This window comes from Salvelinus fontinalis, chromosome 8 (genome assembly GCF_029448725.1).
Source record: "Salvelinus fontinalis isolate EN_2023a chromosome 8, ASM2944872v1, whole genome shotgun sequence".
Classification (NCBI taxonomy): domain Eukaryota; kingdom Metazoa; phylum Chordata; class Actinopteri; order Salmoniformes; family Salmonidae; genus Salvelinus; species Salvelinus fontinalis.
This window is the reverse complement of record NC_074672.1, coordinates 46,402,166-46,416,233: the sequence shown is the minus strand read 5'-3', so window position 1 is coordinate 46,416,233 and position 14,068 is coordinate 46,402,166. Positions and strand designations below refer to the sequence as shown.

General features: G+C 45.0%; 1 protein-coding gene across 2 annotated transcripts in view; it reads left to right on the top strand.

Annotated features, from left to right (window-relative positions):
- LOC129861346 (dnaJ homolog subfamily C member 5-like) overlaps window positions 1-9,629 on the top strand; it is a 47,045-nt gene extending 37,416 nt beyond the window's left edge. For both annotated transcript variants that reach the window (XM_055932716.1, XM_055932717.1), the window contains exons 4-5: window positions 1,462-1,633; window positions 4,233-9,629. In XM_055932716.1, coding sequence (XP_055788691.1) covers window positions 1,462-1,633; window positions 4,233-4,336 — 276 coding nt within the window. In that variant the 3' untranslated portion in view covers window positions 4,337-9,629. The remainder of the gene's footprint in view (window positions 1-1,461; window positions 1,634-4,232) is intronic.
- The last annotated feature ends 4,439 nt before the right edge of the window (window positions 9,630-14,068 follow it).

The following is a 14,068-nucleotide window of genomic DNA, read 5'->3' as shown; positions in this document are numbered from 1 at the left end:
TGCAGGGCCTGTTGATCTTCTGTGTCTCGTCTCCTTCCCTCTCCCTGACGGTCTCCTCTCTCTGCAGGGCCTGTTCATCTTCTGTGTGTCGTCTCCTTCCCTCTCCCTGACGGTCTCCTCTCTCTGCAGGGCCTGTTCATCTTCTGTGTCTCGTCTCCTTCCCTCTCCCTGACGGTCTCCTCTCTCTGCAGGACCTGTTCATCTTCTGTGGCTCGTCTCCTCCCTGACGGTCTCCTCTCTCTGCAGGGCCTGTTCATCTTCTGTGTCTCGTCTCCTTCCCTCTCCCCTCGTCTCCTTCCCTCTCCCTGACGGTCTCCTCTCTCTGCAGGGCCTGTTCATCTTCTGTATCTCGTCTCCTTCCCTCTCCCTGATGGTCTCCTCTCTCTGCAGGACCTGTTCATCTTCTGTGTCTCGTCTCCTTCTCCCTGATGGTCTCCTCTCTCTGCAGGGCCTGTTCATCTACTGTGTCTCGTCTCCTTCTCCCTGATGGTCTCCTCTCTCTGCAGGACCTGTTCATCTACTGTGTCTCGTCTCCTCCCTGATGGTCTCCTCTCCTCTGCAGGGCCTGTTCATCTTCTGTGTCTCGTCTCCTTCCCTCTCCCTGATGGTCTCCTCTCCTCTCCAGGGCCTGTTCATCTACTGTGTCTCGTCTCCTTCCCTCTCCCTGATGGTCTCCTCTCTCTGCAGGGCCTGTTCATCTTCTGTGTCTCGTCTCCTTCCCTCTCCCTGACGGTCTCCTCTCTCTACAGGGCCTGTTCATCTTCTGTGTCTCGTCTCCTTCCTGACGGTCTCCTCTCTCTGCAGGGCCTGTTCATCTTCTGTGGCTCGTCTCCTTCTCCCTGATGGTCTCCTCTCTCTGCAGGGCCTGTTCATCTTCTGTATCTCGTCTCCTCCCTGACGGTCTCCTCTCTCTGCAGGGCCTGTTCATCTTCTGTGTCTCGTCTCCTCCCTGATGCTCTCCTCTCTCTGCAGGGCCTGTTCATCTACTGTGTCTCGTCTCCTTCCTTCTCCCTGACGGTCTCCTCTCTCTGCAGGACCTGTTCATCTTCTGTGTCTCGTCTCCTTCCCCCTCCCTGATGGTCTCCTCTCTCTGCAGGGCCTGTTCATCTTCTGTGGCTCGTCTCCTTCCCTCTCCCTGATGGTCTCCTCTCTCTGCAGGGCCTGTTCATCTACTGTGTCTCGTCTCCTCCCTGATGGTCTCCTCTCTCTGCAGGGCCTGTTCATCTTCTGTGTCTCGTCTCCTTCTCTCTCCCTGATGGTCTCCTCTCTCTGCAGGGCCTGTTCATCTACTGTGTCTCGTCTCCTTCCCTCTCCCTGATGGTCTCCTCTCTCTGCAGGGCCTGTTCATCTTCTGTATCTCGTCTCCTTCCCTCTCCCTGACGGTCTCCTCTCTCTGCAGGGCCTGTTCATCTACTGTGTCTCGTCTCCTTCCCTCTCCCTGATGGTCTCCTCTCTCTGCAGGGCCTGTTCATCTTCTGTGGCTTAGCGACTGGCTGCTACTTCTGCTGCTGTCTGTGCTGCTGCTGTAACTGCTGCTGTGGGAAGTGTAAACCGCGGCCGCCCGCGGACCAGGAGCCAGAGTTCTACGTTTCCCCTGAAGACCTGGAGGCTCAGATGCAGTCTGACGAGAGAGGTGAGGAGTGTACTCAATCAACCAATAGAACTAGAGGTGAGAGAGCATCATCAACCAATAGAACTAGAGGTGAGAGAGCATCATCAACCAATAGAACTAGAGGTGAGAGAGCATCATCAACCAATAGAACTAGAGGTGAGAGAGCATCATCAACCAATAGAACTAGAGGTGAGAGAGCATCATCAACCAATAGAACTAGAGGTGAGAGAGCATCATCAACCAATAGAACTAGAGGTGAGAGAGCATCATCAACCAATAGAACTAGAGGTGAGAGAGCATCATCAACCAATAGAACTAGAGGTGAGAGAGCATCATCAACCAATAGAACTAGAGGTGTGAGAGAGCTTCATCAACCAATAGAACTAGAGGTGTGAGAGAGCTTCATCAACCAATAGAACTAGAGGTGTGAGAGAGCTTCATCAACCAATAGAACTAGAGGTGTGAGAGAGCTTCATCAACCAATAGAACTAGAGGTGTGAGAGAGCTTCATCAACCAATAGAACTAGAGGTGTGAGAGAGCTTCATCAACCAATAGAACTAGAGGTGTGAGAGAGCTTCATCAACCAATAGAACTAGAGGTGAGAGGGCTTCATCAACCAATAGAACTAGAGGTGAGAGGGCTTCATCAACCAATAGAACTAGAGGTGAGAGGGCTTCATCAACCAATAGAACTAGAGGTGAGAGGGCTTCATCAACCAATAGAACTAGAGGTGAGAGAGCGTCATCAACCAATAGAACTAGAGGTGAGAGAGCGTCATCAACCAATAGAACTAGAGGTGTGAGAGAGCGTCATCAACCAATAGAACTAGAGGTGTGAGAGAGCTTCATCAACCAATAGAACTAGAGGTGAGAGAGCATCATCAACCAATAGAACTAGAGGTGAGAGAGCATCATCAACCAATAGAACTAGAGGTGAGAGAGCATCATCAACCAATAGAACTAGAGGTGAGAGAGCATCATCAACCAATAGAACTAGAGGTGAGAGAGCATCATCAACCAATAGAACTAGAGGTGAGAGAGCATCATCAACCAATAGAACTAGAGGTGAGAGAGCATCATCAACCAATAGAACTAGAGGTGAGAGAGCATCATCAACCAATAGAACTAGAGGTGAGAGAGCATCATCAACCAATAGAACTAGAGGTGAGAGAGCATCATCAACCAATAGAACTAGAGGTGAGAGAGCATCATCAACCAATAGAACTAGAGGTGAGAGAGCATCATCAACCAATAGAACTAGAGGTGAGAGAGCATCATCAACCAATAGAACTAGAGGTGAGAGAGCATCATCAACCAATAGAACTAGAGGTGAGAGAGCTTCATCAACCAATAGAACTAGAGGTGAGAGAGCTTCATCAACCAATAGAACTAGAGGTGTGAGAGAGCTTCATCAACCAATAGAACTAGAGGTGTGAGAGAGCTTCATCAACCAATAGAACTAGAGGTGTGAGAGAGCTTCATCAACCAATAGAACTAGAGGTGTGAGAGAGCTTCATCAACCAATAGAACTAGAGGTGTGAGAGAGCTTCATCAACCAATAGAACTAGAGGTGAGAGGGCTTCATCAACCAATAGAACTAGAGGTGAGAGGGCTTCATCAACCAATAGAACTAGAGGTGAGAGGGCTTCATCAACCAATAGAACTAGAGGTGAGAGGGCTTCATCAACCAATAGAACTAGAGGTGAGAGAGCGTCATCAACCAATAGAACTAGAGGTGAGAGAGCGTCATCAACCAATAGAACTAGAGGTGAGAGAGCGTCATCAACCAATAGAACTAGAGGTGAGAGAGCATCATCAACCAATAGAACTAGAGGTGAGAGAGCATCATCAACCAATAGAACTAGAGGTGAGAGAGCTTCATCAACCAATAGAACTGGAGATGGAGAGAATGTTACTGAGGGCTTTGTTGAAATCAAATCCTTTCTGGGTACCAATGAAGTACCCTACTGTGATCAGAAATAGCTTCTTAGCAAAGAGCGATTTCTCAAGCAAGAATTTTGCTAGGACTGTCTGGGAGTTGTCTATCTAATTTATCGACTGGGGATGTCACCAGCCAGGCCAAATCTCCATCTCAGCAAAAACAGGCTGACATTTCAGGCCATCTTTTCAAACAGCACTTACACTAAAAGGGCATTATCATTTTCACAGTATTATTCCAACCTCAATGTGGAAATATATATATATATATATATATATATATATATATATATATATATATATATATATATATATATATATATATATATATATATATATACTGCCCTCTATCAGTCTTCCCTTCTGCACTCTATCAGTCTTCCCTTCGTTCAACCAAGTGAAAATCCACTCTACTTCAAGACCTAGTCCAGACAACAATGTCACATTTTTGACTGCACTAGGTCTTGAAGTAGAGTGGATTTTCACTTGGTTGAACGAAGGGAAGACTGATAGAGGGCAGTCGATCCCAGGGAGGCAAGGAACTGTATTTTAGAAGAGATTAACTCTGGTCCGTCCTCTGCAACCTACGGGGTGGTCATTCGGGTTAAAGCTGCCTGCCCGTCACACGTAGAGTTTATTTAGATTTGTAACGTGTGTGTGTGTGTTGTTCCCCCCCCCCCAGACGTTGGTGGTGACCCCATCATGGTGCAGCCATCTGGAACAGAGTCCACCAGGCTGACGTCAGACAGCCACTCCAGCTACCGGACCGACACCGGATACAACTAAACACCCCCTACACCCCACGCCCTTCAAGACTCGGTCCTGTCCGAGAGAAGGTTTCTTTGGCTGCCACTTGAAATATTAGCCTGATATTATCATCAAAACCCCATTTCACTCTTGACAAACACAAGCATCATTCCCACCATCACGTTTATCCACTGGTCTCTCCGTCTCCTCTATCCACTGGCCTCTCCGTCTCCTCTATCCACTGGCCTCTCCGTCTCCTCTATCCACTGGCCTCTCCGTCTCCTCTATCCACCGGGCCTCTCCGTCTCCTCTATCCACTGGCCTCTCCGTCTCCTCTATCCACTGGCCTCTCCGTCTCCTCTATCCACTGGCCTCTCCGTCTCCTCTATCCACTGGCCTCTCCGTCTCCTCTATCCACTGGCCTCTCCGTCTCCTCTATCCACCGGGCCTCTCCGTCTCCTCTATCCACCGGGCCTCTCCGTCTCCTCTATCCACCGGGCCTCTCCGTCTCCTCTATCCGCTGGCCTCTCCGTCTCCTCTATCCGCTGGCCTCTCCGTCTCCTCTATCCGCTGGCCTCTCCGTCTCCTCTATCCGCTGGCCTCTCCGTCTCCTCTATCCGCTGGCCTCTCCGTCTCCTCTATCCACCGGGCCTCTCCGTCTCCTCTATCCGCTGGCCTCTCCGTCTCCTCTATCCGCTGGCCTCTCCGTCTCCTCTATCCGCTGGCCTCTCCGTCTCCTCTATCCACCGGGCCTCTCCGTCTCCTCTATCCACTGGCCTCTCCGTCTCCTCTATCCACCGGGCCTCTCCGTCTCCTCTATCCACTGGCCTCTCCGTCTCCTCTATCCACCGGCCCTCTCCGTCTCCTCCCCAGCCACCGGGCCTCTCCGTCTCCTCCCCAGCCACCGGGCCTCTCCGTCTCCTCCCCAGCCACCGGGCCTCTCCGTCTCCTCCCCAGCCACCGGGCCTCTCCGTCTCCTCCCCAGCCACCGGGCCTCTCCGTCTCCTCCCCAGCCACCGGGCCTCTCCGTCTCCTCCCCAGCCACCGGGCCTCTCCGTCTCCTCCCCAGCCACCGGGCCTCTCCGTCTCCTCCCCAGCCACCGGGCCTCTCCGTCTCCTCCCCAGCCACCGGGCCTCTCCGTCTCCTCCCCAGCCACCAGAGATGGGGAATCTTATGTCATCATGCTCTGATAGTGTTTCCTGAGCTTGGACTTTAACTAGGTCATTCTCAGTGGGGAGAGGAGTGTAGGGCGACCTGGACATACATTATATACATTAATGGACATTACGTTGGTTTCCACATTGTGTGTGTGTGTTTATACTGAACAAAAATATAAACGCAACATGTAACAGTTTCAAAGATTTTACTGAGTTACAGTTCATATGATGAAATCAGTCAATTTAAATAAATAAATTCGGCCCTAATCTATGGATTTCACATGACTGGGAATACAGATATGCATCTGTTGGTCACAGATGCCCCAGGAGCTTGTCACAGTATTTCTCTACATTCAAATGTGACTGTTGGCATCGATAAAATGCAATTGTGTTCGTTGTCCGTAGCTTATACCTGGCCATACCATAACCCCATGGGGCACTCTGTGGTTGTGAGGCCGGTTCGACGTACTACCAAATTCGTAGGCGGCTTATGGTAGAGAAATTAACATTCAATTATCTGGCAACAGCTCTGGTGAACATTCAGCATGCCAAATGCACGCTCCTTCAACTTGAGACATCTGTGGCATTGTGTTGTTTGACAAAACTGCACATTTTTAGAGTGGACTTCTATTGTCTCCAGCACAAGGTGCACCTGTGTAATGATCATGCTGTTTAATCAGCTTCTTGATATGCCACACCTGTCAGGTAGATGGGATTATCTTGGCAAAGGAGAAATGCTCACTAAACAGGGATGTAAACACATTTGTACACAAAATTTGAGAGAAATAAGCTTTTTTTTGTGCGTATGGAAAATGTCTGGGATCTTTTATTTCAGCTCATGAAACATGGGACCAACACTTTACATGTTGCGTTTTATATTTTTTGTTAAGTATATATTGAATGAGTTTAGACTGTGTAGAGACCATAACAAACAGTCACATTTCATTAGCACTGGATCACCTGTCCATCAGTGGCTTGAGCAACTTCACTTTAAATTTAGAGAAGTGGAACCTGATGATGTTCCTGAGTTCTGAGCCGTGTTCTACCATTCTGTTTGGACCAGGATTTAACTGCTGTTGATGTTTTGACGCTATTCCCCTCCTCGGGCAGCAAGGAGATATCTGTGTTGAGACTTGTCACGGTCTCTAGGTCCACAGCGACCATGTCAACAGGTTTATCTTTTTATACAGAAACACACACAAACCCATCAAAGAACGTCGATTAGTTTATCGTTGTGTACTGTAGACCGTGTCAACCATTGCCTCCCTAACCATGTACTGATCAAGGCACATGGTATTCTGCTTTATGGACTAAACACTTGCGCTGCTTACAGATTTTTTGTTTTCCTTTGTTGCGTTTGTTCCCAGGAGTTTTGATCGTAGAGTTTTGATCGTAGTTCCTATAAGACGAGTGAAATATGAGAAGCATGTGACTAGATAGAAAGGGAGCAGGGTACCACACTATGAAAGATGTGTGTTTGTTTTAATGAAGGGTAAACACTGATTGCACCTAGACCTACCTAGACTGTTACCGTGGATACAGTATAGCAGGGTTCTGACACTGATTACACCTAGAACTACCTAGACTGTTACCGTGGATACGGTATAGCAGGGTTCTGACACTGATTACAACTAGACCTACCTAGACTGTTACCGTGGATACGGTATAGCAGGGTTCTGACACCTAGACCTACCTAGACTGTTACCGTGGATACGGTATAGCAGGGTTCTGACACTGATTACACCTAGACCTACCTAGACTGTTACCGTGGATACAGTATAGCAGGGTTCTGACACTGATTACACCTAGACCTACCTAGACTGTCACCGTGGAAACTGGCGGTTGACATGTGATCGTAATACAAATGTAACCCAGGTTTAGAAATAATTATGTTTTATAGTCAATTATTATATCTGTACAAATAATTTGTAATTATGTTCTGGCACCCTGACCATCCGCTCAAGAAAATAAAATCTGCCCGCGTCTGAATCTAGTTGAAGATCCCTGCCCTATAATATGGACACAGTGTCTTTTTAATAAGCCAGAATGATTTCCATACATTTTTTAAAATAAATATATCTCTATTTAATTCAGTGTCATCATGTGGATGTTTTCCCTCTTCCTCCACTTTCTCCTCTTCTTCATCATCGTTGTCCTTTCGCTCTCTGTTGTGTTCTCTCCAATACTACTACTACTACCCTCTGTGTTACCTACCCTCCTCCTCCTCTCTGTGTTACCTACCCTCCTCCTCCTCTCTGTGTTACCTACCCTCCTCCTCCTCCTCTCTGTGTTACCTACCCTCCTCCTCCTCCTCTCTGTGTTACCTACCCTCCTCCTCCTCTCTGTGTTACCTACCCTCCTCCTCCTCTCTGTGTTACCTACCCTCCTCCTCCTCTCTGTGTTACCTACCCTCCTCCTCCTCTCTGTGTTACCTACCCTCCTCCTCCTCTCTGTGTTACCTACCCTCCTCCTCCTCTCTGTCCAATCCAGTGTTTGTCCCTTACTGAAACTTGACATTAATTTGAGCTCTGAAGGATTTACTAACATAATGTAACCTGGTCTCTTAGCAGCTTTGTGTGTGCGTAATACTGCGTACGTGTGTATGAAAGCTTGTGCTAGGAGCTCAGAGTTCAGTGTTAGTGGGTAAAAGTGCTCAGAACGTCTCCCTCTATATACCTATTACCACCAATCTATTCAACTCTTGGTTTTAAGATTTGTCTTTTGAGGAAGTAATGAGAAATGTATAGGTTTCGCTTTTATTAAGTTATGAATATTTGAGTTTTGCAACAAACAAAAAAATGTAGATTTCTTTATTTTTTATTTTTTTTCGCCAATAGATTGTATTGTTTCTTATTTATGTTGTCAGGTAAGAGAATAACATTTTATATATCCAAAAGTAGTGGTTATGCCTGTTGGCTACATCTCTGTCTTTAGTCAGACTGAATATGAGAGTATGGCTGGATCTCCCTATGTAGGGCACACTTGTTTCTTTTTTTAACCAGAGCCCTACCTATGGGACCTGGTCAAAAGTAGTGCACTATATAGGGTGCCATAGGGTTCTGGTCTAAAGTAGTGCACTATATAGGGAATAGGGTGCCATTTGGGATACATCCTAAAAGACCAGTTTACTACAATGAAGCATCACCAGGTTCTAGGTGTTCCAACACCCTCGGTAGTCACTCAGACTCGCTAGCCAATCAACTTTGTGCAGCATGGTGGTTGTATGTGTGATGTAATGCGTTCCATGAATCTCATTTTTTTGTTTTTAGATGTTATATATATATATATTGTTGTTAGATCTTGTTTTACCTCATGTTAGCAGGCTGTGTTATACTCCAGACTTTTTCAGTGTCAATCTAAAATTTTATCCACTTGTCATTTTGTCCTAACCTGAGTTGCCAGTCTGTTTGTGCTATCATACCAACTCCTTGTCACTCATTGGCACTCGGCTTGACAAGGACATTAATGGGGTTGGCAAGAGCACAAACAGGTCTGGGACCAGCCTCCATTTTGTTGAGCTCCAGTGTAAGAAAGAGCAAAATCCGTCAGAGCATCTTCCTTTTATATTCCCTCCTTTTCTTTCTAAGAAAGTTTCAAATTATCAAGTCAAACATTTTTTATTGTTTTGTAGTTAATTGCCCTGCCCCTACTACTCACTCATTTTGATTTTAATTGGTTGTATTATCAGAATATCTGTTAACACGATTGACATTGACAAATGAAAATGCCATTTCTGTTACCCACAAATCCTTGCTGTTGTTTCTTTCTCCTCTTTTGAGGTGTCGAAGTACACGCAACGTGTCGGAGAGAATGCAATGTGTATACAAAACGCAGTTCTACCGGATCAAGAAACAACATTGTGTTAGAAACTTTTTTTTAAAAACCAACAAGAAATGTTAGTGCAAATATATAGCGGTAAGATAATAATGAAGCATTATTTTATTTTGTATCTTTTTAAATAAATGAATATATAGCTTAAATGGTATGTAAACTAGGTGTGTGTGTGTGTGTGTGGTCACTTGAATGAATGGTTGAGTTCTCCTGTACATACAAGTGGAAGTAAATAGAAGATAGGATGTATGTTTTAGCATGGTCATCTACTGTCTGAAAGAGAAGTCGGGTGTCATTCATCTGATGTGCTGTTGTAAAATAAATGTTTCCGACGGTTAAACAAGTCTCCTTTGTGACTCCTTTTTTAGAAAGTAAATGATGTCTACTCATTCTGTATTGTAAACTCGGCAAAAGAAACAATGAAACGTTCTCTCACTGTCAACTGTGTTTTTATTTTCAGTAAACTTCACGTGTAAATATTTGTAGTGTATGAACATAACAAGATTCAACAACTGAGACCTAAACTGAACAAGTTCCACAGACATGTGACTATCAGAAATGGAATAATGTGCCTGTGAACAAAGGGGGGGGGGGGGGGGTCAAAATCAAAAGTAACAGTCAGTATGAATATATAGCTTAAATGTGGCCACCAGCTGCATTAAATACTACAGTGCATCTCCTCATGGAATGCACCAGATTTGCCAGTTCTTGCTGTGAGATGTTACCCCATTCTTCCACCAAGGCACCTGCAAGTTCCCGGACATTTCTGGGGGGAATGGCCCTAGCCCTCACCCTCCGATCCAACAGATCCCAGACGTGCTCAATGGGAGATCCGGGCTCTTCGCTGGTCATGGCAGAACACTGACACTCCTGTCATGCAGGAAATCACGCACAGAACGAGCAGTATGGCTGGTGGCATTGTCATGCTGGAGAGTCGTGTCAGGATGAGCCTGCAGGAAGGGTACCACATGAGAGAGGAGGATGTCTTCCCTGTAACACACAGCTTTGAGATTGCCTGCAATGACCTCAAGCTCAGTCCTATAATGCTGTGACACACCGCCCCAGACCATGACGGACCCTCCACCTCCAAATCGATCACGCTCCAGACTACAGGCCTCGGTGTAACGATCATTCCTTCGACGATAAACGCAAATCCGACCATCACCCCTGGTGAGACAAAACCGCAACTCGTCAGTGAAGAGCACTTTTTGCCAGTCTTGTCTGGTCCAGCGACGGTGGGTTTGTGCCCATAGGCGATGTTGTTACCGGTGATGTCTGGTGAGGACCTGCCTTTACAACAGGCCTACAAGCCCTCAGTCCAGCCTCTCTCAGCCTATTGCGGACTGTCTGAGCACTGATGGAGGGATTGTGCGTTCCTGGTGTAACTCGGGCAGTTGTTGTTGCCATCCTGTACCTGTCCCGCAGGTGTGATGTTTAGTCTGCCACTGCGAGAATGATCAGCTGTCCGTCCTGTCTACCTGTAGCGCTGTCTTAGGCATCTCACAGTACGGACATTGCAATTTATTGCCCTGGCCACATCTGCAATCCTCATGCCTCCTTGCAGCATGCCTAAGGCACGTTCACGCAGATGAGCAGGGACCCTGGGCATCTTTCTTTTGGGTGTTTTTCAGAGTCAGCAGAAAGGCCTCTTTAGTGTTCTAAGTTTTCATAACTGTGACCTTAATTGCCTACCGTCTGTAAGCTGTTAGTGTCTTAACGACCGTTCCACAGGTGCATGTTCATTAATTGGGAAACAGTGTATAAACCCGTTACAATGAAGATCTGTGAAATTATTTGGATTTTTACAAATTATCTTTGAAAGACAGGGTCCTGCAAAAGGAACATTTATTTTTTTGCTGAATTTATGTATTGCCATAAACAAACTGAAGAAGCCCACAGAAAACATACGCAGACCAGCTGGCTGGATTGTTTACGGATATATTCAATCTCTCCCTATCCCAGTTTGCTTCAAGATGTCCACCATTGTTCCTGTACCCAAGAAAGCAAAGGTAACTGAACTGACTATCGCCCTGTAATACTCTGTCATCATGAAGTGCTTTGAGAGGCTAGTTAAGGACCATATCACCTCCAACCTTACCTGACACCCTAGACCCCCTTCAATTTGCATACCTCCCCAATAGCTCCACAGACGATGCAATCGCCATCGCACTGCACACTGCCCTAACCCATCTGGAGGAATATTTATTAACTATAGCTCAGCATTCAACACCATAGTACCCTTCAAGCTCAACATTAAGCTCTGGGACCTGGGTATGAACCCCGCTCTGTGCGACTGGGTACTGGACTTCCTGACGGGCTGCACCCAGGTGTAGAAGGTAGGAAACAACACCTCCACTTCGCTGATCCTCAACACTGGGGCCCCACAAGGGTGCATGCTCAGACCCCTCCTGTACTCCCTGTTCACCCATGACTGCGTGGCCATGCACGCCTCCAACTCAATCCTCAAGTTTGCAGACGACACAACAGTAGTAAGCCTGATTACCAACAATGACGAGACAGCCTACAGGGAGGAGGTGAGGGCCCTGGCGGAGTGGTGCCAGGAAAATAAGTGAGGTAAACCAGTTTGATCTAGTTCTAATAAAGGCCCCATGAGCTAAACCAGTTGGATCTAGTTCTAATAAAGGCCCCATGAGCTAAACCATTTTGATGTAGTTCTAATAAAGGCCCCATGGGCTAAACCAGTTGGATCTAGTTCTAATAAAGGCCCCATGAGCTAAACCAGTTTGATCTAGTTCTAATAAAGGCCTCATGAGCTAAACCAGTTTGATCTAGTTCTAATAAAGGCCCCATGAGCTAAACCAGTTTGATCTAGTTCTAATAAAGGCCCCATGAGCTAAACCAGTTTGATCTAGTTCTAATAAAGGCCCCATGGGCTAAACCAGTTGGATCTAGTTCTAATAAAGGCTCCATGAGCTAAACCAGTTTGATCTAGTTCTAATAAAGGCCCCATGAGCTAAACCAGCTTGATCTAGTTATTAAGGCCCCATGAGCTAAACCAGTTTGATCTAGTTATAATAAAGGCCCCATGAGCTAAACCAGTTGGATCTAGTTATAGAAAAGGCCCCATGAGCTAAACCAGTTTGATCTAGTTCTAATATAGGCCCCATGAGCTAAACCAGTTTGATTTAGTTATAGTAAAGACCCCATGAGCTAAACCAGTTTGATCTAGTTATAAAGGCCCCATGAGCTAAACCAGTTTGATCTAGTTCTAATAAAGGCCTCGTGGGCTAAACCATTTTCATCTAGTTCAATTCGAGATGTATTCAAATCTGTTTCTTCCTCTGCTGAAAGAGAATCCTTTTCTAAAAGAACATTACATTTATTCATAAGCTCATCTTCTTTTAACATTTTTTGCTTCTTTAGTTCCTTACTGTGTGTAATGCCAATATATCTTACTTTTGAATTAAAATATTTCCCAGTTACTTCCATGCTTTGGTTCTAAATCATTTGAATTAAACGAGTCCCTGATTTAAGCTCTTTGTGGATCATTTAGGAATTAATTATTAAGTTTCCAATGTCCTCGATTGCCACTGGATTTTTCAGAACTTTCAAACTTCAACGATATAATTTTTATGAAAAGTCAAATGAGCATGTTTATAATTTACTTCTTGTACATTCTGTAAAAGTGGGGGGGGAATGAGAATCTGACTATCATTCACCTACCTGGTGTATTTGTTTGTATTAAAGAAACACCATGTATCGATCACTGTCAGTTTGTATTAAAGAAATGCCATGTATCAACCACTGTCACTTTACTGCAAAATTAGGTGATGTCACTATTCTGAGATCTCTGAGCTATTCTAGGTGGAAATCTATCTAAAGAGTTCTCAGGTGTTTCATTGAAGTCTCCAGCTATTACAAGCCATTTGTATACTTGTTTTGCAGCTCAGTAAGCTTATCAGCAAGATACAAAAAGAAAGTCCTATTTGAGGTGTGAGAATTGTACCCATTCATATTGCATATAATAAAACAAGCAGTATCTAGTTTTGAGATCAATTTAACCAATCTTCCATCTTTGGACACACAAGATTCTGAAATATCACCTCTAAACTTATGAAGAAATATCATAGTATTAGCTGAGTGGTTAGATCCATGAATATAATAAACAGTGATTTCCAAAAACTAGAATCTGAATTGCAGGAGTGAGTCTCCTGGAGTAGAATGAAATATGCATTTGAATGTTTATAAAAAAAAAATTAAAAAATAGGTTTTCTTTTAATTATGTCTCGTAAACCCCTTGCATTTAGAGATACAGCATTTAATTCAAAACTTAAACATAACCTGACAATACATATTTTTTTAAATAAGAAAACAAATAGAGTGCAGTGAATAAATGGTTAACTAGTTGAACTGGTAAGCTAGGTAGCTAGTAAGGAAACCTGAGTTTATTGAAAGTGCTGGACCACCCTAAACCGAGTTAGTTGTGTTGTGATCAAAAGGATTAACCTGCTTTCAGATTTACGAACCTGGTGATATAAAACAGGGTGGATGTAATAATGACAATCGACTTACTACTCAAGAGTAATATAGCTTAGAAATAGTTGTAGATACATGTCACTGTAGATACAGTATATACCCGAGCACACAGTATTTTTAAGTCATTCAGAGCTCTCTCTGTCGGCTGTAAAAATCGGGACAGGGGAGATGCTTTGACAACGCCATCCACTGACGCCGGAAAAGGCACATGCGGGAAGTTCATCATCGAACAAAAATGTATGAAAAATAAAAAATGGGCAATTTTTTACATTTTCTTAATTTAAG